A 23,272-nucleotide genomic window follows, 5' to 3' on the forward strand; every position below is an offset into this window, starting at 1 on the left:
AGAGCTGATTTATCTTCCTTCTTCAAAGTGTTCTGACTCAATACTTAACTCCACTTTATCTTGACATACCTCAATTCCCTTTTTGGCAGCACCCTAAGTAATAAAGATTGAGGAGGGCACTGACGTGGTTTACAGGAGCAAGAGACCAGCGTCCCCAGCTCAGCACACCCACCACAAACCTCCAGGCACACGTGTCCAAGGATGATCATTTATTACATAATCTACAGGCACAAAGCACAGACGACGCCTCTGTTTCTTCAACCCTTGGAACTCTCTGGATCACTAGCTTGTTTTTTAATGAAAGCAAAGGGTTAAAATTAACTGTTGTTAAATTCCAACAAAAGACAAGGCTTCAAATATACATATTGAATCTTAAAGGGTAGAGTAAAACCAAAATTTCATTACTCTCAATTTCCCTTTTTATTTAAAACTTGGAGAGTATAACACTTGAGACTGAGATTCAGTTTCTGCAATGAACTAGACTGAATTGTTTTGGCAGGTAGATAACAGTGCCAGCAGACTCATGGACCCTCTTGATTAAAAAGAAAAGTATAGACAAGTGGATAATTTTTAGTGAAGTTTTGAAAATCTATGAGGTCATAATGACCCTTTGACTTCTAGTCCACAAAAGAATACTTCATTCGGTAAGCTAAAGTAGAAAGCAATTTCATGGATTAACTCCATAAAAGCGAAGCACATGAAACTATGTTAAACAGGATATAAAAAAGTTAAATTTTCAGAGGTTTTCAGCAATGTTAGAGTATCACGACCCATAAATAATGTTACTTGTGAAATTCACACACAACAAAGCAGTTATTTTCATTTCCCTTTCCCTAATACTAAAAAGGGATAAATATACTATTAGTATAAGCTGGTGATCACTACATCTGCCAATTGGGATGTATCACAATATTCTGCATTCTACTAAAAAGTGGAAAAACCTGTAAATAAATACTATTAAAAAAACCCAAAAAACAGTGAGAAAAGTACTCGCATATTACAATTTTACCAGGCAAATCTTTATAACTCACATGCCTTCTCAGACTTTCATTGTTTATTTTTCAAAAATAATTGTAGTAAATACCTTAGTATAAAAAGTTTAAAGTCCAAATTATTAGTTTTCCAATTTAAGATGAAGCATTCTATTAAAAAAACCCACTGCAGAAACATTTATAATTCAGTGCAAAATGACTATTTAGCAAAAATGCATGTAATTCTTTGATCCTACTGTCTAAAAAAAGAGTTCCACTTTTTATATTTTAAATTTTCTTGATTCAAATACTGATACAGAACCAACTACAGGATTTATGAGACCTGCTGTAACCACTTAACAGTGTAAACACCATCTCATGCTGGTGTGGCATTGCAAAGAAGACTAACAAAAATAATCTTACAGCTGCCACTATGTCCCAAAGACAGTTTTCCTCACAAATTTCTACAGAGTGGGTTTAGTAAAATAAAATCTCTCCCTCAACCCAGGGATCTTTTCTTGAAACTGAACAGAAGAAAAAAAAAAATGCTAGGGAAACAGCTTTAACCCCCAAATCTCTGCCCCTCTCAGGCTCACCTGTCTGGTACAGAATGGAAAGGGTGGGCTTGTGGAAAGGCCCTCTCCCTAGAGATGGGGGTCTGTAACCCAAATATGTCCTCAACAAAATGAAGGCATATTACATGGCTCACGACAGTGATAAGCTGAATCAAGCACTTTGTGCAGCTTAAGAAGAAGCCATCAAGTCCCTGCAGCGACTGCTCAGAGTGCTGAGGACTCGGCAGACACAGGGCCCCCCAGCGAGAGCAGGTCTCCGCAAGAACTCACAGCAGCTCTGAAGCTGGCCCGAGACGCGACAGTTCTTTATGAAGACAAGGTGCTAAAGAAGCTGCACTGCATTTAAAAATCACTGTCAACTTTACTGGAGTTTGAAATAAAAAATATTTACAACTCTTTTACAATAAAGAATATTGAGATCTCAACGGTCAGGAAAATATTTTTCATTATTAAAAAAGAACATTTTTGTAAACTCATTTCTCCTGATATGTTTCAAGCAGTTAACGTAACTTCTTCAAAATGCCACAGCACAAAAATGAACATGCAAACACTTAAGAAAAACTTTACATTTCTGAAAAAGAATAGAAATTACGCAAAGAATCAGAGTTCAAGTCTGAACTTAGCCAACAAAGGCAGATGATCTGAAGAGTTATTTTCATTTGGAAGTCCATTCACAGTCCATAAGTCTTGTTCTGTAAGAAGTGACAGTCTAGCTAGAAGTTTCAAGCCACCAACCAGAGCAACTTCAGTTCCTACGTTAAAGAAGCACATACATATTCAGCGACACTAGGCCAACAGGTTCCTGTAACCCATACAAGCCTGTTTTTCTAAACAACCACGATACAGAACTTGAGATCCTTCTGAAAGACCAAGATGAGCCACTTTTTTTTTTTTCTTACAGGCAGAGTGGACAGTGAGAGAGAGAAAGAGAGAGAAAAAGGGCTTCCTTTTGCCATTGGTTCACCCTCCAATGGCTGCCGCAGCCAGCGCACCGCGCTGATCCGAAGGCAGGAGCCAGGTGCTTCTCCTGGTCTCCCATGGGGTGCAGGGCCCAAGCACCCGGGCCATCCTCCACTGCACTCCCGGGCCATAGCAGAGAGCTGGCCTGGAAGAGGGGCAACCGGGACAGAATCCGGGGCCCCGACAGGGACTAGAACCTGGTGTGCCGGTGCCGCTAGGCGGAGAATTAGCCTATTGAGTCGCGGCGCTGCCCAATGAGCCACTTTTTAGCATATGATTTGTTGATTTCATCGAGTTATAAACCAGTTATAACTCTCAAACACGTAGCATTTTCAGGTAGCTTTTCTATTTCAAGTTCTGCAAATAATCTTTTTAGAAGAAAATATCAATATAATACACAAGAATGTTAAAGATAATTTGAGATTGATAACTATATAAGAAATTCATCCACCAAATACTCTGTACTCACATAAAACAACACAAACTGAACCACAATGCCAGAGGTTGTAAGATGATTGGATAATAAAACAGTATAGGCCAGCGCTGCGGCTCAACAGGCTAATCCTCCGCCTTGCGGCACCGGCACACCGGGTTCTAGTTCCGGTCGGGGCGCCGGATTCTGTCCCAGTTGCCCGTCTTCCAGGCCAGCCCTCTGCTGTGGCCAGGGAGTGCAGTGGAGGATGGCCCAAGTACTTGGGCCCTGCACCCCATGGGAGACCAGAAGTACCTGGCTCCTGCCATCGGATCAGCGTGGTGCGCCGGCTGCAGCGCGCCAGCCGCGGTGGCCATTGGAGGGTGAACCAATGGCAAAAGGAAGACCTTTCTCTCTGTCTCTCTCTCACTGTCCACTCTGCCTGTCAAAAAAATAAAAAAATAAATAAAACAATATAATTCAGTCTCAGAGTCAGTGCCCAGGGCAGAGTAAGCGGTGACCAGCACTGAGATGCTGATCCATGGCACTCTCCTGACACCTAGTGGACTAGTGCTGGCATGACACCTATCAGGTTCTGATTACCAATGAAGCAGCTAAGCTTATTCTGGTTTATTCTGTAGACTGATAAGGCTATTCCCCAGAAAGAAGGGGGGAGAAAAAACAGATGGGGGAAAGGGAAAAAGAAAAGTAGGACACATGCAGAAACATAATGGAAAGAAAGAAATGAGGGGGCAGGGCAGACAAAAAACTCTCCACATTTTAGACTTCCAAAGTGTTTTGAATATTTCTAGATTTCCAGTCATTTTATTTATTTATTTATTTATTTACTTACTTATTTTAAAATATTTATTTAAAAGAGTTACAGAGAGAGAGCTTCTATCCATTAGTCCACTCCCCAGATGGCCACAATGGCCAGGACTGGGCCATGGAGCCAGGAGCTTCATCTAGTCTCCCATGTGGGTGGCAGGCCCCAGACACATGGCCCATCATCCGCTGCTTTTTCCAAGCCATTAACAGGGAGCTGTATTGGAAGTGGAGCAGCGAACTGGTGCCCATGTGGGAAGCTGGCCCTGCAGGTAGCAGCAGCCTTACTGCTATGCCACAATGCCAGCCCTGTCCAGTTATTTTAAACTGAATTTTTTTTCCCACCCTAAGTCCTATAATTAATGTACAAAGTCTTGTTTTCATTGAATCACAGAGGGAAAAGTTTTCTATCACCTTTGCTTTCTGAATACACAAACTATAGACTTGAGTCTTGCTCAAACAGATCCAATCCTCTGGGGTCAACATGACAACCCTGTCTGTAGCTGGCAGCACAAGCCTGGTCCTACCAGGAAGGCAGCATGCCTTAGGGAAGCTTAAACACAAAACCATGTATTGACCATTAACGATCTACTGCACTGCCAACACAGGAAAAACAGTAAAGTTAAGGCAAGAAAAAGGGCACTGTGTAAGAGCTAGAACTCGGCCGGCGCCGCGGCTCACTAGGCTAATCCTCCACCTAGCGGCGCCGGCACACCGGGTTCTAGTCCCGGTCGGGGAGCCGGATTCTGTCCCGGTTGCCCCTCTTCCAGGCCAGCTCTCTGCTGTGGCCAGGGAGTGCAGTGGAGGATGGCCCAAGTGCTTGGGCCCTGCACCCCATGGGAGACCAGGAAAAGCACCTGGCTCCTGGCTCCTGCCATCGGATCAGCGCGGTGCGCCGGCCGCAGCGCGCCGGCCGCAGCGGCCATTGGAGGGTGAACCAACGGCAAAGGAAGACCTTTCTCTCTGTCTCTCTCACTGTCCACTCTGCCTGTCAAAAAAAAAAAAAAAAAAAAAAAAAAAAAAAAAGAGCTAGAACTCAGGGCAGTGACCGGAACAGGAGTCTCTTAGGAAATGATTTGCTCTGTACTGCCTCCCACGGCATATGCAGCCAATTAACTGGCTTATTCAAATACATTATCAATCTGTCTCAAAAACAGTTTTCACTCCCCCATCTAGAACTTCTCACCTCTAGCCTTGAGGTTTGAGTGACTGACTCTCTAGCAGAATTTAAGATTAGCAGCATTCTTTACCTTGGTGTCCGGGAACAGCTTCCTTTTCTGCAGAGTAGAAAATATAATCCACAGTTCTGGCACTTCGGGAGTGACAGGTGGTCACTTCTGGAATGCCACTGTCAGGAAGGTAATGCGAATAAACAGATGACAAGCTGAAATGGTGCTGTAAACTTGAAGATAACCTACATGGAGAAGAAAAAATGCTTAGCATCCACTGAGTTTTTCATGACCTCTACTATTCCTACTATCTAAAGTACTTGTGGGGCTGTCATTGTGGTGAAGATTAAGCAACTACTTGCAATGCCAGCATCCTATATTGGGGCAGCAACTCCAGTCTTGGCTGCTCTGCTTTCAATCCAGTTTCCTACTAATGCACCCAGGAAGGCGGGGGAGGGTGGTCCAAGTGTGTGATGGGCCCCGGCACCCATTTGGGAGACCCAGCTGGAGTTCCTGGCTCCTGACTTTGGCCTGGCCTAGAGTTGGCTGTTGCAACCATTTGGGGAGTAAACCAGTGGATGGAAGATCTCTCTGTGTCTCTCCCTGACTCTCTGTAACTCTGCCTTTCAAGTAAATAAATATTTAAAAAATAAAGACAGAGGGGGAAAAAACATAAAAATGAAAGACACTTCTAATTTGACTCCTAAAATTGAATGTTAAAACAAAAAAACTATAGAGGCACGATATGAAACAATGGACGTTTCAAGATCTCCTAAAGAGACACGATTTAAGTCTCTGCCCACTGCATCAACTTCCATCCCTCAACCGCAGCCCCAGACGTTCACGTTCCTTTACGACATCTTCACCCCTCTACCTCTGATGACCTGGCCATCGTTCTGCTGGTATCTTCTTTTCCAGATTAATTCTCCTAAAGACTGCTTTGGGACCTACTAAGTCGAAGAAAACTAAGGATCTTTCTGAAATGTAGAAGATATTTTTCTGTCTTCTTGATCTTTCTTTACATATGTGAAGGCAGCACACTTCACCGAGTGCTTCCAGAGCTCTCACCACATTGTGGACATTGTACAGGCTTTGTCTCAGCCAATCCTCACAACCCAGAGTGAGTAGAAAAGTGAACCCAGACACATTAAATTTCTTGCTCAAAACTGAACCACTAAAAAGTGACAGAGTCAGGATTGGAATTCAGGTCTACTTAACAGCCAGTGTTGTTCACCAGCCTGGAATTATCAAAGTGATTTTTGAGAAATGGGAATTTTTTTATTCAACCAAAGTCAGCAAAAACCCACTTGCTACTTCCAAGGACTCACTTTTCAGCTGTCACTAGGGCCTCTGTTTTCTCCGGCTGTGTCTGGGTCAGGTCACAGTCTGCCAGAACAGAGAGAACTATATTAACACTCTTAACATCCTGTTTTCTTCTGGTTTGCTGTAGTAGAGTTCTCTTACTCTAGAAATGACATTTGATACAAACAAGTTTAGATAGATACCTATAGTTTCTATGTCTCATCCTGGAAACATATAATGTTTTGATGGCCTCCAGAATTAGGAGGAATAAAATGTAAAGAATTCCAAAGCAACATGCAATTCATGCACACATTAATTTTGGAAACTGGACTTTAAAATGGTAAAATTGGAGCTCTTAGGAAAAAAAAAAGGAATGTGCACATAACCATACATTATTTATATGAATATCATCCTTGAGATGTCATCCTTTGAAATGTAGTTTTATATCTCCAAAGGGAATACTATTACCCAGCAGACTGCCAAAATGTGTTGCAAACACTCACCTGTCTTTTCTACTTTTGGTACCTGCTGCCCCTCATACACACAGTTCTGTGAGATACCTAGGTTTGGGGGCCAAATTGGAATAGATAAAATTCTTTGTCCCCGTGAAGACTGTTCCTGGCCAGATACCTAAACGAAATTACAACAGGTATCTTAAGTGAATAGATTTTAAGTAGTTTATGTATTAAAAAATTATTATCTCAAAGGGTAATCCAAGAATGGTAAATATCACTCTTTACTTACTAAGGGATTATTTGTGCTTATAAAATTGTGTTCAAATGCAATCCAAGAAGCACTTGTCATCTACATGAAAGGAATCTTTTCCTATATATGTTTTCCTCCAATTCGTACATCAATGTCATTAACAGCTTTGGACTAATACTGGCTATCATATCAAACACCGAGAGATCAACTCTTACATTGGTTAAATATATTGAAGAGCAAAACATCTAAAGGCAAGCCCAGGAAAGCACAATAAAAATAGCAACATGGGGGCAATTATACTAAGCTAAAGTATTAAAATATTTATCATTATTCAAAAAAAACAACTTCTCCATCTCCACCTTCTGAACAATCCCTTTCCTGTGAAGTATCCATGTCTGTCAATGCTTCCACTTCTCTTAGCCCCCAATTTGTTTTTCTACCTGCCAATTTTTCTGAGCAGTAGATAAAATTCTACCAAGTGACTGTAATTACTCTTTAGTGGTTGTAGAAAATCATCACAGCTTGAAGTGAGATACGGATCATCCAAGGTATCCCAACAGCCATTAAGAATTACCCTCCTGTGCCATCGCAGCACTCAGTCCCTCTCCTAGTGACAGCAAGGAACAAAGACTTACCTTTCCAATGGCAAGTCCTTCATAATTCAATTTTCCTTCCTTTATGAAACTATAGAGTGGGGAACCAGGAACAGAATTAAAGTCACCACACATAACAATAGGACAGAAGCTGCCATCTTTCTGATGGGCCACACTGGAAATCTCTGCCAGTAGCATGGCCAGCTGGGTCAGCTTAATATCCCCTCGCCTTGGATTGTACAACAGATGTGTGTTAGCTACACAGATTGCAGGGGAGGCAGCACACGGAATTTTGGGCTGCAAGAGTAAAACTAATCCAACATTGTCTCTGTCCAACAGAGGAATACCAGGCCGGTAGAATTCCACTGGGTTCACTGATAAGAGTGAAAATTTGGAATGTTTGAAGCAAATGGCACAACCATCAGGTTTTCTTCCCGTCCGCATCTTATATTCACAGTGATAACCTGTAAAAAAGAAATGAATTTAAAAGAATTTTGTGTGTGTGTATATATGTCAAAACACAGCTCACCTAATATTTTTAGAGCTATTTTGTCTTTTATTTTTTCAAATATTTTTATTCGAAAGGCAGAGAAAGAGTGGCTCATTCCCTAAATGCTGGCAATAGCTGGGGTTGGGCCAAGTTGAAGCCAGGAGCCAGGAACTCCATCTGGGTCTACCATGTGGAGGGCAGGGACCCGATACTTGACCTATTATCTGCTGCCTCCCAATGCTTTAGCAGGAAGCTGGATTGGAGGCAGAGATGGGACCTGACCTGGGGCACTCTGATAGGGGAGGCAGGTGTCCCAGGCACTGGCTTAACTCACTGAGCCACAACACTTGCCCCTCTCCTAATACTTTTGAATGATTTTTACCAGTGTATTTTGTAAAACATTAGTAATGTATGATGTTAAAAAAATATTAGCATCATAAAAGTTTGGGACTGGGTCTTTTAAGTCTCTAACTGCTAGATTTAAGTCCTTAATATGTTAATGTGCAATATCACCCTATCGACACTCAGTGACAGGCCTTCAATCCTCCAGCCCCCAACTCCGATCCTTTTCCTACAACTTCTCCTCCTCATTCCATTCCAACCACGCGGGGCCTCCCACCTGCCTTAACACACTCCTCCCTTGGTGTCTTTTCTTGGCTATTTCTGCCTGGAATGCTCCGGCTATGGCTCGCTCCTTTATCTCCAGTAAATCCTTGCTCCAACATCACCTCACCTCATCTGATTGTTCTGTTTGAACCTGAAATCTCCCGTCTCACTTTCTTGCTTTTCTACAGAAAACTATCCTTACTTACTATGCTATTGACTTATTCTATTGTTGGCCTCTGTTTTGCCTCATGCTATATCCTCACTGACTAGAAGAGTGTCTGGTATACAGTAGGCACTCAAAAAAAATTGTTGAATGAAAATGCAAAGCAGCTACCTTTCTGAATTTTAAGAAACCACAGGTAATCTGCTTCTAGAAGTGTTTCTCCATTAACAAGTTTTTAGCTTCTACATACTAGCACTGGGAGAAACTAGGCACTAGAAGATATTATCTCAACAGAGCTCAGAATCTTAGAGGTCCAGCAGGATGCAGAGCAACTACGGAGAAAGGGAGCCATTAAAAATGCTAACACACCTTTCCATCTGAATTAAGATTATATATCAATACAAAAGTTTCCAATTGAAGTACTTCAACATTTTCCTGCAACAGATTACGTTTTCAAAGATTCTTAGCTTCAATACACCATAGATCTTTGTTAGCAAGTTATGCTTTAGTAACATACAAATCTTCAAAAGTAAATTCAGCTAATATAAAAGTTACACTGTACCCAACGATTCCAAACTTGGTCTGATCTCTGTTCCATAATGATCTTCCTGAACTTCTTGCAAACAAAGTACCTTGGAAGCCAAAAAAAAAAAAACAAACTTGAATTAAAACGCAGAAATGCAAGCATGAATTTTCTGGTGCTTTTATCTTTCAACCAAAAGTTTAAATTCTAAACCTGATGACAGTTGAAATAGTTGAAACAAGCCTTTTATTTGTTACTAGTTGCAAAATTAATGTTTCCAATTTGAACACGCTGAGCCTGGAGCTCTCTTACTATCCACAATTGGTATTTACCAAAGGAAATCATTTTACTTTACATGTCAGGATATTTTTCCTGAATTTACATTTTCATTAGTACTCTCTTTCAGGCTCTTTCTTTAAATGTCATCAGCTAGATGAAATTTTTGCATGAATTATTAAAATTTCAAACCCAAGAAAGTATTTACTGAATACTTAATATGCAGCCAGTCACATCCATCAAACTGACCAATACTTAAAACTTTTTAGATCTTTTTTGAAAAGTCAGATGATTATTTTTACCAACCACCACAAACCAAAAGCTGTCTGATACCCCGTCAAGAACTCCTCTGTCAGTTTTTTTTTAAACATCTTCCCTTCTCACCACACAAACAAAAATGGATAAAACCATTCCATTCACAAATGCACAAATGAAACGCTCAACCCCGCTTTTTATACCTGAAGACTTTTGGTTAGTATTTTGCACTTACATCGGCATCAAAATGTTTAATTTCTTTCAGAATATTGGGAAACCTAAAACTCCAATGTAATACTGGCCGCCGGCAGTGTCTGTAAAGGTGTGAGTTATCTTCCAGTAAATCTTGTGAAAGTATATTATAGGACATCACTGAAAAATCAAACTGGTTCTCACTGTCTTCACAGTGGGGCTCAGTATTTTTGTCTTCTAGGATCTTCGTTTTTTCTTTATTGTGGTTACATATATATTCCCAATTCCGTGTTATCATCCCTGTTAAAATACATTAGGTAAAACATAAAGAATTAATCATAAAGAGAGCAGTTTCTTATATGTAAGTATTTTCTTGGCTTTAAAAAATTTCCATGGACAATGAATAGAATAACATTTTATTGCCTGGGAAAAGGCAATATGGCACTGAATAAGTAGGGATTATTCAACAAATTAATTTGCAAAGGCAGTAAAAAGACAGACTGACCAATCAAAGGCTTTTATAAAACAGGTTTAAAAGGATCTAGGCTAGCTATTTTTGAGGCTGTGGTAGGAAAGTTAAGAGTATACAGGAACTGTGAATCTTTATGGATAAAAAATTGCTCTGCCACAAACAAGCTTAGCAACTTTATAACCATAATAACATGTCTGCATGTCACACTTGGCTTTTCAATAAGGTGATTCCACAATGTATTTTATTCCTTATTAGTAAGATAGTCAGTGTCACTAAATAATTAACTAAGTTCCAGAAACGATTCTTAGTTCAGAATTCTGGTATACACATGAATGAATGGCACATAATGGCAGTACATGGAAACAGTATTTTGCATCTAAACACTCCAGTGGAAAAATGCAAACAAAAGGAACAAAAGCAATCTTTGTAATGAACGCCAAAGCATAAGTTAAATATGACAATTACAGAATGCTCATAAATACAAGGGCTGGCTGACAAACCTAATGTACGAACAAGAATGTGCCACAGTTTATATTCTGAGAAGACATACATACTCCACAAGTGATGAGAGAATTGAAAAGCATGCGATTTTGCAATAATAGGCAGTCCTCAACTTAGAAATGACCACCAGTTTTGGTGTGTGCGCGTGTGTGTAGGGTGTGCATGCGTATTCTGATTTTGTCTCCCTATCACTCTGACAGCCATGGGAGCCATGGAGAACTCTGTGGAACTTTTATTCAAGAATGTATGAGCTCAAAAGAAGAGGAAAACAAGAAATAGGAGGAGCAGGTGAATACAGATTCCAAGCATGATGAGATTCCATGAAAAGCCTCGGCCCCAGGATAACTCCTTCTATTCTGCATGAAGGTATTCTCTTCACTGGACGACACTGCCTAAAATTCCACCAATTAAATTAGTCAGTTGAGGGGCTGGTGTTGTGGTGCAGCAGCTTAAGCCTCCACCTACAGTGCCAGCATTCCATACGGGCGCCAGTTCATGTCCTGGCTGCCTCACTTCCAATCCAGCTCCCTGCTAATGCACCTGGGAAGGCAGCAGAAGATGGCCCCTGCACCCACATGGCAGACCCAGATGGAGTTCCTGGTTCCTGGCTTGGCCCAGTCCCAACTGTTGTGGCCATTTGGGGAGTGAACTAGCGGATGGAGGATCTCTCTGTCTCTCCCTCTTTCTCCTTCTCTCTGTAACTCTACCTTTCAACTTAGTAAAGAAATTTTTTTTAAAAAAAATTAAAAAATAAATTAAGCTGAGGTTAAAATATTCAGTATACTTAAACATGTAGTAAAACGAAGAGACTAAAAGAAATTAAACACACCAATATTTTTTTTTTTTTTTTTTACAGGCAGAGTGGACAGTGAGAGAGAGAGACAGAGAGAGAAAGGTCTTCCTTTGCCGTTGGATCACCCTCCAATGGCCGCCGCTGCAGCCGGCGCACCGTGCTGATCTGATGGCAGGAGCCAGGATCCAGGTGCTTTTCCTGGTCTCCCATGGGGTGCAGGGCCCAAGCACCTGGACCATCCTCCACTGCACTCCCTGGCCATAGCAGAGAGCTGGCCTGGAAGAGGGGCAACCGGGACAGAATCCAGCGCCCTAACCGGGACTAGAACCCGGTGTGCCGGCGCCGCAAGGTGGAGGATTAGCCTATTGAGCCACGGCGCCGGCCCTAACACACCAATATTTTTAAGAAAATTATTTCTGAGTGGTAGACTGTGGAAGATTTTTTCAAATCTCCTATAATGACAATATATTTACAATCAAAATTACACTGTAAAAAGGTGTCAATGAAGTAATAATTTCAAAATCTCTTCTGGTAAATTAGTTTCATTAGCAGCTAAGTTGTTGGTAATAGCAGCACCAAAGGAAGAGAAATTTTGATTAAAGAGTAGAAAAATAAGACAATTTTCCAACTAGTGACTACTGGAATGAGGGAGTTAAGAGACTTAAGATACCATGAAGGTACTAAAAGGATAAAGAAAAAAAGGTGGGGGCCAGCTCTGTGGCGTGGTAGGTTCAGCATCCGCCTGCAGCAACGGCATCCTATATAAGCACAGGTTTGAGTCCCAGCTGCTCTACTTTTCTTTTAAAGATTCATTTATTTACTTGAAAGTCAGAGTTAAACACACAGAGAGAAGGAGAGGCAAAGAGAGAGAGAGGTCTTCCATCCACTACCCAATTGGCCGCAAAGGCAGAGCTGTGGCCATGCAAAGCCAGAAGCCAGGAGCTTCCTCTGGGCATCCCACACGCGTGCAGGGATCCAAGGACTTGGGCCATCTTCTACTTCTTTCCCAGGCCATAGCAGCGAGCTGGAATGGAAATGGAGCAGCCGGGACTCTAACCTGCACCCATATGGGATGCCAGCACTGCATTATGCCACAGCGCTGGCCCTGGCTGCTCCACTTTTGATCCAGCTCCCTGCTAATGGCCTGGGAAAGCTGTAGAAGATGGCCCAAGTCCTTGGGCCCCTGCACCTACATGGGAGACCCAGAGGAAGCTCCTGGCTCTGGATTGGTACAGCTCTGGCCGTTGCAGTCATTTGGGAAGTGGAGCGAAGACCTCTCTCTCTGTCTCTCCCTCTGTAACTCTGCCTCTCTAGTACATAAATAAATCTGAGAGAGAGTGAGAGAGAGAGAGGAGACAGAGAGATAGAGAGAGAGAGAAAGAAAAGAAAAGAAAAAAGAGGAAAGGAAGGAAAGAATGAAGGAAGGAAAGAAATCCAACCTAAAGTGTTCAACTGTTAAAGATTTTTGCTTATAGCCTGTCCCAAGCCCAAGAAAGGGAAGGAAACCATCACTTCCCTATGTTGCACTGAACATTAAGAACGCTACCCCTGAGGACTCAGAACCAAGCTAATTATACCAGCTACACAGAAATACTGAGATTTACAATTTCTATGGGGAAAAACTAATCTAGTATTTAGAATACAGTTCATTCATAAGTTGGGGACTGTCTATGATGGTTTTAGCCACACATCAAAGTCTCTACATGAATGCAGATGGAAAGGGCTCAGTCATGCAAACAAAGTGTAAGCTATCATTGAAAATAGAGCACCACCCTAGTGTCGCTGCCACATTACAATACAAAACACGAAGGCCCCAAAGCTTATTCATATTTCCTTATAAAATATGTACATATAATAACAGTGCATAAATGCATTAAGATTTGTATAGCCCTGGTAATAAAAGAGTTTGAAAACCAGCTCTTGTGTAATTACACTTTTTAAATAACCAGGACCACTGGGTTATCTGATTGATATAGTGGCTTTCAAACTTTTGTAGCTTGTAGAACCCTTTGGCATTACTTTTCGTCATGGAATGCCAATCTTGGGCATGTTGGTATAGGAGCCTGGATGATGGGGTAAACACACATTTTATCCTGATCACATTTGCTTTTAGTAAGCTTACAGAAACGTGCTCAAGCGCTAGGGTTCCACAGAAGACAATTTGAAAACCACTGACAGAGTGGATAGTCTCTGGCCTTCATATACTGCACAACACAAATTCACTCCAAAAGCTTATATACCTTCCATGTCAGGAGGAACAAGGTGATCACAGCAGAGAAGACAGATGGATCAAAGAAAGTAAGCAACAGGCCTGACGGGGTTCTAGGGCGCCTAATTAACATGGCATGACTGTGTCACATAAATCCTTCAAATACCACTTTAAAGTGATAGGCAAGTTAGCAATGCTGTTCTCTTGATTGAAAAGAATTAGTGAAATATCGGAAGTCACAAATATGGCTTAACGAAGAGCATTTTCCTTATTCATAATACCTAGGAAGAAGGGACATATAAAGAGTCAGGTTGTAATCAAGGCTTTTCAGTATGTAAATGCAATGCCCCATCCATTAAATGGAAAACAACAGCACCACAATTTTCTGAGTACCTACTATGAAGCCAACAGTGTGTTAGGCACTTTACATATCTCATTTTATACAACAGACTTTCAAGGTAGTCATTATTTTACATGAGGTAACGAACCAAGGAATAGAGAGGTTAAGCAACCTAAGTTCACACAACCAGTGGTGGAGCAGAAATGACGGGAGTGGTGTCACAACACCAAAGCTCTATCTAAGAACACACCTGACTCATGAGGGATTAAACAAAAGAGGAGTGTGCTGGCCTGATGAGCAACAAACACACGAATGAAAAGCAATCTGATGTCGCTGGCAGCCCTGTATTTACAGACCACGGACTGTCCTCAGGAACCTACTTTTAAATGCTCCCAAACACACCTTTCATTCATTCAAACACATATTTCTTGTTTATCTCCACATGCTGCAGTTAAGTACTACAAAAACAGATTTTCACTTTTGTATACTTAGACTTTCTACTTATTATATGTTTTTTTCTAACTAGGTAACTAACTTTGTAACTGGGTAGCAAGAGGATGCTGTGTGAACATTAGTTGAGTAACTATCCCTGGAACCCAGCTGAAACCTAGGTACTACTTCCTGCCAACCAAGACAAAGAAACCTGAAGATCTCTAATGCACTCTGGCACTGATGTACAGGTAGAAATCACTCTGAATGTCTTCCCTTGACAAACGTGTATGCCAGTCCTCTACATAATATACTCACATGGTCTATTCTCAAGAACCTTCAGAGGAACCAACTTCACCAAAAACTACAGTTCGTTAAGAAGGACAATTCCAAGTTCTAATCAGATACCTCATATTTTCAGGGGGCGGAGTGGGTGCAGGGCTAGAGGCACAGAAGGAGTCTAGTGAATTGTTTATAGTAAAAAGAATGAGAAAAATAAAAGGAATCTGCATTTTAAGAAAAAAAACTTTCTCAAAGTTATTAAGATGTGGTACCCATTCTAAAAGATAATATATAGGTTCTTCCAAAAATTCATGGAAAATGTCTATTATGAACAAAATTACAAGGATTTCAAAAATTGGCACTGAAATAAACTTTTTAATAGTGTTTCTATGATTTATTTGAAAGGTGAAGAGAGAAAGAGAGACAAAGAGAGCCCTCCCAGTCGCTGGCTTAGCTTTCAAATGCCTGCAGCAGCCAGGATTGGGGCAGGCCAAAACCAGGAGCCTGGAACTCAAATCAGGTCTCCCCCATGAGCAGCAAGAACCCAAGAACTTGATCCATCATCTCCTACCTCTTGGGGTGTGCATCAGCAGGGAGCTAGAATGGAGAGTGAAGCTGGGTTCAAACCCAGGAACTAAGATATGGGGGATATGGGCTTCCCAAACGGTGGCCAAACACCTGGCCCAACTTATCTTTTAACTATTTCCTCAAGGAAGTTTTGGAAATACCCTCATACTTCAAACAGACTCTTAAAACTTCATCCATAGACCCAAATTTGAGAAATACAGATTTAATAAAAATCTTACTCTGTAAGCCAATATCTTTAATTTATGACTTTTGCTACTTAAGAGTCCTTTGGTCATATGCAAAAATGTTAAGCCTTAAAAATGAAAACAAAATTAATTTCTTTTTAGATCTGTGGACTTTCAACAGTACAGTTACCAGTTTCTAAGTCTATGGATCTGTTTCAAAAACGCTGCCACTAAAATTTATCCTTAAACTATGATTACTAATCTACGTCTTCATTCTTTTCCAACCTTATTCTACCTACAGTCACTTCCACGTTTACAGCCAGAAATCTACAATTAATGGAAGCTCAAAATAAGGATTTCATTTTACAGTAATGGATTTTTTTTCCCTACCAGAAAACTACTGTCTCCAAATAAACACCTCTAAAACCTGCAAGAGGTTATCAAAGATTAGATATGAAAGCTTCAACTGAAACTGTCACTTATGTCTACATCTACACCAAGATAAATGTCACCTTTACCTTGGTGCTTTCTTCGTTTTGACGAAGGCTCATCTCCCTCAGAGTTCATGACGTAACTAGAGAGATGGATCAGAGACGTCTGGCTGAGGCTGTCAGGTCTCCAGCTACAGTACTGAAACGGAGTTCTAGACTCCGACAAACAGGGTGGCCTCCAATTTAGTGAAAAGTGCCTACTACTGAAGTATGGGTAAGGAGCACGAGAATAATGTCCAGGCCACCTCATACAACTAGAAATATGTCTGTTCCAGCAACACCTCTGCAGATTCTCCCACGGTGTAGTCCAGTCTCTGCCCAGACTCCTCGGGTGATGGGAAAACATGGGGTATCTAAAAGAAATAAATACACTCCTTGAGGTACCACTTTTTTGTTGAAGCCCAGTACATCAAATCTGTTTCCTCAAGGGAAGGCAATGTCTAATATTTCAAATCTGTCTTCTAAATCTAGGGAGGAGGAGGGGTAAACACCAGCGATTTCTTTTTAGCATCAATATCTTGATATTCTCTCCCTCAACCACCACGGATGGCATTCTAAATAACACAGAATGCTGCCAGGGCTCCCAAAACACCACACAGCCCTCAAGAAGTTGGCAGTTTAACTGAGATAAATCAATCACCAATCTAGTATTCGGAGTCCCTTTCCAGCACCTAATAAAATTCAGTGGAAAAATAAAACATAATATGTTAATATATAACACATATCAGACTAGAATGAAAGCAGATTTCTCCTCCAATTTAGGGTAGATTAGATTTTTCCAAACACTTATTCAGCTAAGAAAACAAAAGGCTAGGTCAACTCCACAAAACTACTTCCCTTGTTAATCAGAATCAGTGGGTGGATAATTTATTTTTTCTATTTTTTTAAGTATGCTTCTCCTTGGGGGGAAAGGAAAGAAGACCAAGATTACTGACTGGGAATCCATCAACACTCCAAAACCAAAGGCATCAACTTAACCTATCATCCAAAAGTCCTCTGAAATTCTGCTAACATTATCTTTAATAATGTTGTGCTTAGGTTCTCAGGGCACATGTGGCTTACGCATCATCTTGTGACTACAGTATTTTGGTAACATGTTAGGATTCAGGTAAGGACTTCTAGCCTTTGCTCCAGAATTCAATGCAGGTCAACAATGGCCTCTTGTACATTCAATGGAATTTTATTTAAATTACATGACCTGTTATTGGCTTTTATGTCCCGTTTTTACATTTTAGCAGCATCTAATTTACTATCATACATTTTTGTTCTCCAAAATCAACTTGTCCATCTTAAACCCAGGCATGCTGCACTATCTTGCTTTGTGCCAGCTCTGCAAACCATTGAGCTGTAAGCAGTTGGTCCCCGTGTTTTCTATCCTAACAAGCCACCTTGCTGGAATAAAACACAGCAACACTTCTTCCCTGTATTTGCAGTTCATTATACAGTTGTCTTCTCCTCTTAGACTCTGAGGTCCTGCAGGGCCAGTCTTCTGATTCGTTTTAACCCTGGCCTCTTCACAAGTGCCTAGCACAGCGCCTGGCCCATAGCTGGTACTCAGGAAACACTGTTGAATTCAATCGTTAAAAGCAGATCCCCAGGCCTTACGTAATAATTCACTCAGTGCTGTGCTTCCCACGCGTGCCACACAGGTCGGTTTCGCAGGGTACACAAACTTTTTCGTTTGTAAGATCTAAGGATTTACGTTGCAGTTTATTTAGAAGGAAGATAATCAGTACATCAGATTCAACATCCCTCGGACACCGCTTAGGACGACGCTAATAGGCGGCACCTAATGAAGGGCTCTGGTTTTTTTTTTTTTTTTTTTTTTTTTGTCAGGTTTGAAGTTAGACAATTTAAAGACCACCACCCAGGAAGCAACACAGACGGATCGGGAGGCTGGGACACGAGTGAGTAAAGTTTGAGCCACTTCACACGCCAGTGAGCGAACGCTGCGCGCGTGGCGAGCCGGGCCGCCCGCACTCGCACCCGCAGCTCCCGCCACCGCGCTGCGGGGTCCGCAGAGGAGGCCGACCCCCAGCTTGCAGCTGGGGTTGGGGCAGGCGGGCCGGGGCGCCCAGGCCAAGGCGGGCCCTTAAAGCACAAGGCCAGCCGGCAGCCGATGCGCTCCAGATCCGGTGGGCCGAGCGTCCCGCCGGCTGCGCGCCGGGTTTACCTATCCCTCAGGGTCTCCGGAGGCTCGTCCCGCATGCACCATGGCCCAGACCCTCTTCCTCCTCCTTCCTCCCCTTGCCGGCCCCGCCCCGGGCTAACCTGGGCAGCCCGCCCCCAGGCCGCCCGCCCCTTCCTCCTCCCTCCAACCGCCCAACCCTACTGACCGGCCTCTCCCCACCACACAGCGGCCGTAGCCCCTCCTCATACAGCGCCACGCTTCCATCTTCCCTTTCTGCCAGCGTCCAATTCCCAGGCCCCAGGCTCCTCAACCTCTACAGCCGACAGGGCGGCCTAAAACACCACGGGGTCCCCATCACTCCAAGTCCCGGCTCCCGGCCCGGCTGCTAGGCATGCTGGGAGCTGCAGTCTCGCCAGCGCCCGAGGCTCCATCTTGCACAGTGGGAGTCCCTGAATTCCTGAGTAGCGTTCAAGGAGCATGCGCAGAGCTTGTGAAGCATGAATAGCCATTTCAGAAGTGGGCAAAACTCCCTCCCTCTTAAAGAAACAGAAGGGGCTGCGCTGTGGCATAGAGGTTAAAACCCCGTCTGGCGGGCTGCTCCACTTCGATCTAGCTCCCTGCTGATGCATCTGGGAAGGTAGGGGAAAATGGCCCAAGTGTTTGGGCCTCTGCACCCCCATGGAAGATCCTGATGGAGTTCCTTGTTCCTGGCTTGGCTTGTGGTCATTTGTGGAGTGAACCAGCAGGTGGAAGATCTCTCTGATCTCTCACTGTAACTTTTTTTTTTAAAAAAGATTTTTATTTACTTATTTGAGAGGTAGAGGTACAGACAATGAGACGGAGAGACAGAGAGAAAGGTCTTCTATCCGCTGGTTCACTTCCCAAATGGCTGCAATGGCCGGAGCTGCGCCAGTCCAAAGCCAGGAGCCAGGAACTTCTGGTCTCCCAGGCAGGTGCAGGGGCCCAAGGACTTGGGCCATCTTCTACTGCTTTCCCAGACCATAACAGAGAGCTGGATTGGAAGAGGAGCAGCCGGGACTCGAACCAGCGTCCATATGGGATGCCTGTACCGCAGGCCTAGGATTAACCTACTGTGCCACAGCGCCAGCTCCATGTAACTCTTTCAAATACAATAAATAGTTTGGCAGCTGATACTGAGATGCCCAAAGTATTTTTGTGATAGAAGGGGATGTACCCCATCATCCGAATGCATACCACCAATGTTACTTAAGTCTAGGCAATTTTGTCATCCAAAAGATGGATCTGAGGCAGCAATATAATTTTGCTGTCTGTTTTTCTGGCTGTAATATTCTTTCCCAGTAATTTTCTGTTTTACTCTGGTATTTGCATGACCAATAAGTTATTCCCCCTTGGTGGCAGCAATGAGTAGAGAATCAGTTGGGCAAAAGAATATCTCTCTCTCTCCCTCTCTTTTTTTTTTTTTTTTTTTTTTGACAGGCAGAGTGGACAGTGAGAGAGAGAGACAGAGAGAAAGGTCTTCCTTTGCCGTTGGTTCACCCTCCAATGGCCGCCGCGGCTGGTATGTTGCAGCCGGCGCACCGCGCTGATCCGATGGCAGGAGCCAGGTACTTATCCTGGTCTCCCATGGGGTGCAGGGCCCAAGTACTTGGGCCATCCTCCACTGCACTCTCTGGCCATAGCAGAGAGCTGGCCTGGAAGAGGGGCAACCAGGACAGAATCCGGTGCCCCGACCAGGACTAGAACCCGGTGTGCCTGCGCCACAAAGCAGAGGATTAGCCTAGTGAGCCGTGGCGCCGGCCATAAGAATATCTCTTCATCAAAAAAAAAAAAAAAAAAAAAAAAGAATATCTCTTCATAGACTTGAAGCCTTAAACTCTCCATATGTGTTTGGGTTTATGTGATTGTAATTTGTAAAGGCTTTGACCCCTTATGTGATTATGTGAGTATGAGATGTCATAGCTTTGGAAGGTATTACCAATTAAATTGTAATATTTGTTTCATTAGAGGGGCTCTGCTCTGATTGGCTTAGAGAGATAAGCAAGAACTTACATAAATCTAATTCATAAAATTACTTAAAAATAAAGAAATCAAAGTACTTTAAATATGATAGAATGTAAAGACAAATATATTATTCTTATAGAAACTAACTCAGATATTTCAAGAAGGCAAATTCACATGATTAAGATCAATCTATAGGGGCCAGTGTTGTGGTATAATGGATAAAGCCACAGCCTTTGATGCCAGCATCCCATATGGGTGCTGGTTCAAGTCCAGCTGCTGCACTTGGACCCAGCTCCCTACTAATGTGCCAGGAAAGCAGCAGAAGATAGCCCAAGTACTTGGGCTCCTGCACCCATGTGGGAGTTCTGGAAGAAGCTCCTGGCTCCTGACTTCATCTTGGCCCAGCCCTAGCCTTTAAGGCAAGGCACTGCTTGCTTTTTTAGAATACCAGCCCTCTATCATTGCAGCACAGCAGTGGACTTAGGCAGTGAGATAGGATGGCCAAGAAGACCTCAAAACAAAGGACTCTACTAAAGGGAAGCCAGGTATTTTGGACAAGCATCCAGCGATTCATCTACTATTGAGGGAACTGCGTAAGAGCTCAGGGACTTGAATTAACTAGACTGGAATGTGAGTAGTCAATATGGCAATATGTATCAGACTTCACCCAGTTCATCCCGAAAGACTGATGTTTGAAAGAAAAGGGAAGCACTGTAGAACTCACATTCAATGAAATGGAGAGAAATTGGACACTCTGTGAAAGTTTTTCTTCCTGCCAAAGACTAACGGGAGTAAGCCTACCATCACTTCCGGGGGGAACTGCCCGGCATTAATTATGGAGCAGAAAGAAGGACCCGTAGGTGCATTGGAATGGGTACAGAGATGTGTCCCATCTTGAGGAATAAGTCACTAGTGGAGGCACTTTCAGAGTGTGATAGCATCATAAAGAACCTTGTGGAGGACTTTATGACTAGAAGTAGAGGTGGCTGGAGCTTTGGAAATATGACGTAAGATAAAATAAGACTCAGAATATGAATTTTGAGCAAAAGCAGAGACAGAATTAGCTGAAAGTCATTTTTCAGATTCCCTAAACAGAGGAGTGACCATTTCAGCTGTCTGGTCTGGGATCTGCAAACATGGCAGAATCAGGATTATGATAAAAGGCAAATCCAGAGCAGACCAAAGCACAGACATTTTTACTTCAATAACCCAGATAAAGCCTTCATTTATTTCTAGAGGGCAGGAATCAAGCATGGCAGTTGCAGTTTGCTAAGTTCAGTTCAAGAAATATTTCTAGATGGCATTATAGTTCTCTCTGCATACTAGGTGGGCTCCAGTGACATTTGCAGACAGATTTCATTCACTCATTCATCTATTTATATATCCCTTTAGTTCACTTAAGAAAAAAAAAAACAGTATTGGAGTGAGCAGTGTGACACAGTGGGTAAAGCTGCTGCTGGTGACTCCCCTGGCATCCCAATTTGGGTGCTGGCTTGATTCTCAGTTGCTCCACTTCTGATCCAGCTCCCTGCTAATGCACCTAGGAAAGCAACCAGCACCTCATTCTGAGTCTACTCAGGGGCCCCCAGCCACCAGTATGTCATTAGCTATGATATGATTTCAAGGGATTTAGGAACTGTGTGACAAGAAACAGGGACAAAACCTAAATCTCTATTTCTTATTGTAAAGCACAGTATTGTAACAGGGAAGTGGAAAGACTCTTAAGGGTTGAATGGACCTGGGTTTTTAACATAGGCTGTGATGCTTCCCAGCTGAGGAACGGGGCAAATATATCAGTCACCTCTTTATCACAGTTACCTCATTTGTAAAATGGGGATAATAAAACTGTATGAGTCCATTTTTGTTGCCATACAAAATACCTGAGGCCCCAGCCTTGGGTTGCTTCATAAAGAAAGGAGTTTATTAAGCTCACAGATTCTATGGCATGGTTCCAGCATCAGTTCAACTCTGGTCTGGACCTCATGATGGATGGTCTCACAGTGGTGGGAACAGGAGAGATTACTTGGCCAGACAGGAAGATGGAGAACAGGGAGGGGCTTGTAAGTACCTCCCACTAGGTGCCATCTCTTAAAGGTCCCATATCAGCTCCCTGCATTGACAAGTCAGGCACCAAGCTCCCAACACATGAGCTCTTGGGAGACTTGCTCAAACCATATCCAAATCACAGCAAATCCTTATGAAATACTGTGAGAATGAATAGAATGACAGACATGAAATGCTTATCATAAGATACAGAGAAGCAGAAATGTTTTGTTTTTCATCAACTCTGTATGCACATTTTTTGAACACATTCACTTGGTTAATGAACTTGCAAATACTGTTGCATACATTTAACAGAACTATATGCAGCCCTTTAAAATTTTTTTAAAAAAGATTTATTTATTTGTTTGAAAGTCAGAGTTACAGAGAGGCAGAGGCAAAGGCGGAAAGAGAGGTCTTCCATCCGCTGCACCAATCCAAAGCCAGGAGTCAGGAGCTTCCTCCCGATTGCCCACGTGGGTGCAGGGGCCCAAGGACTTGGGCCATCTTCTACTGCTTTCCCAGGCCACAGCAGCTTTACCTGCTATGCCCCAGTGCCTCCCCCCTTTTTAAAAATTAATTAATTTATTTTTAAGGAATATAAAATTCATATTTAGGAATATAGTGATTTTTCCCACCATACCCACCCTCCCACCCACACTCCTCCTCCTCCTCCCCTTCCCAGTCTCATTCTCCATTAAGATTCATTTTTCAATTAACTTTGTACACAGAAGACCAACTCTATATTAAGCAAAGATTTTCAACAATTTATGCAGCCCTTTTGGGAATCAGTGCAAAGGAAATTAAAAATGGAAGGCAAAAGCTACATAAA

At 42.5% G+C, this 23,272-nt stretch overlaps 2 protein-coding genes across 10 annotated transcripts in view; one reads left to right on the plus strand and one right to left on the minus strand.

The window, feature by feature from the left end:
- VASH2 (vasohibin 2) overlaps nt 1-14,883 on the plus strand; it is a 49,009-nt gene extending 34,126 nt beyond the window's left edge. The window contains exon 7 of the mRNA XM_070055297.1: nt 14,859-14,883. Coding sequence (XP_069911398.1) covers nt 14,859-14,862 — 4 coding nt within the window. The 3' untranslated portion in view covers nt 14,863-14,883. The remainder of the gene's footprint in view (nt 1-14,858) is intronic.
- On the minus strand, nt 195-18,887 carry ANGEL2 (angel homolog 2). Of its 9 annotated transcripts, none has more exons than XM_070055290.1 (10): nt 18,623-18,867; nt 16,314-16,639; nt 14,024-14,273; nt 10,061-10,317; nt 9,334-9,403; nt 7,555-7,976; nt 6,718-6,844; nt 6,241-6,298; nt 4,994-5,157; nt 195-2,298 (listed from the first exon to the last, which is right to left on the minus strand). In XM_070055290.1, the coding sequence occupies exons 3-10, from the start codon at nt 14,028-14,030 to the stop codon at nt 2,147-2,149; spliced, it is 1,257 nt and encodes a 418-aa protein (XP_069911391.1). In that variant the 5' UTR covers nt 14,031-14,273; nt 16,314-16,639; nt 18,623-18,867; the 3' UTR covers nt 195-2,146. The 9 variants fall into 9 exon arrangements, with proteins under 9 accessions (XP_069911391.1, XP_069911393.1, XP_069911394.1 ...); XM_070055292.1 differs by lacking the exon at nt 18,623-18,867 and adding an exon at nt 18,460-18,549; XM_070055293.1 differs by lacking the exon at nt 18,623-18,867 and adding an exon at nt 17,892-17,976.
- Between the last annotated feature and the right edge of the window lie 4,385 nt (nt 18,888-23,272).

This window comes from Oryctolagus cuniculus, chromosome 13 (genome assembly GCF_964237555.1).
Source record: "Oryctolagus cuniculus chromosome 13, mOryCun1.1, whole genome shotgun sequence".
Lineage (NCBI taxonomy): Eukaryota > Metazoa > Chordata > Mammalia > Lagomorpha > Leporidae > Oryctolagus > Oryctolagus cuniculus.

Bases quoted from the DNA above. Each gene is read 5' to 3' on its own strand.
- ANGEL2 (XM_070055289.1), bottom strand. From the start codon at position 18,681: ATGGAAGCGTGGCGCTGTATGAGGAGGGGCTACGGCCGCTGTGTGGTG. The intron at 10,318-16,313 runs GTAAAGGTGACA...GTATTTTAACAG, and splicing joins AAAACGAAGAAAGCACCAAG to GGATGATAACACGGAATTGG. The intron at 5,158-6,240 runs GTGAGTCCTTGG...TTCTCCATGTAG, and splicing joins GCCCTAGTGACAGCTGAAAA to GTTATCTTCAAGTTTACAGC.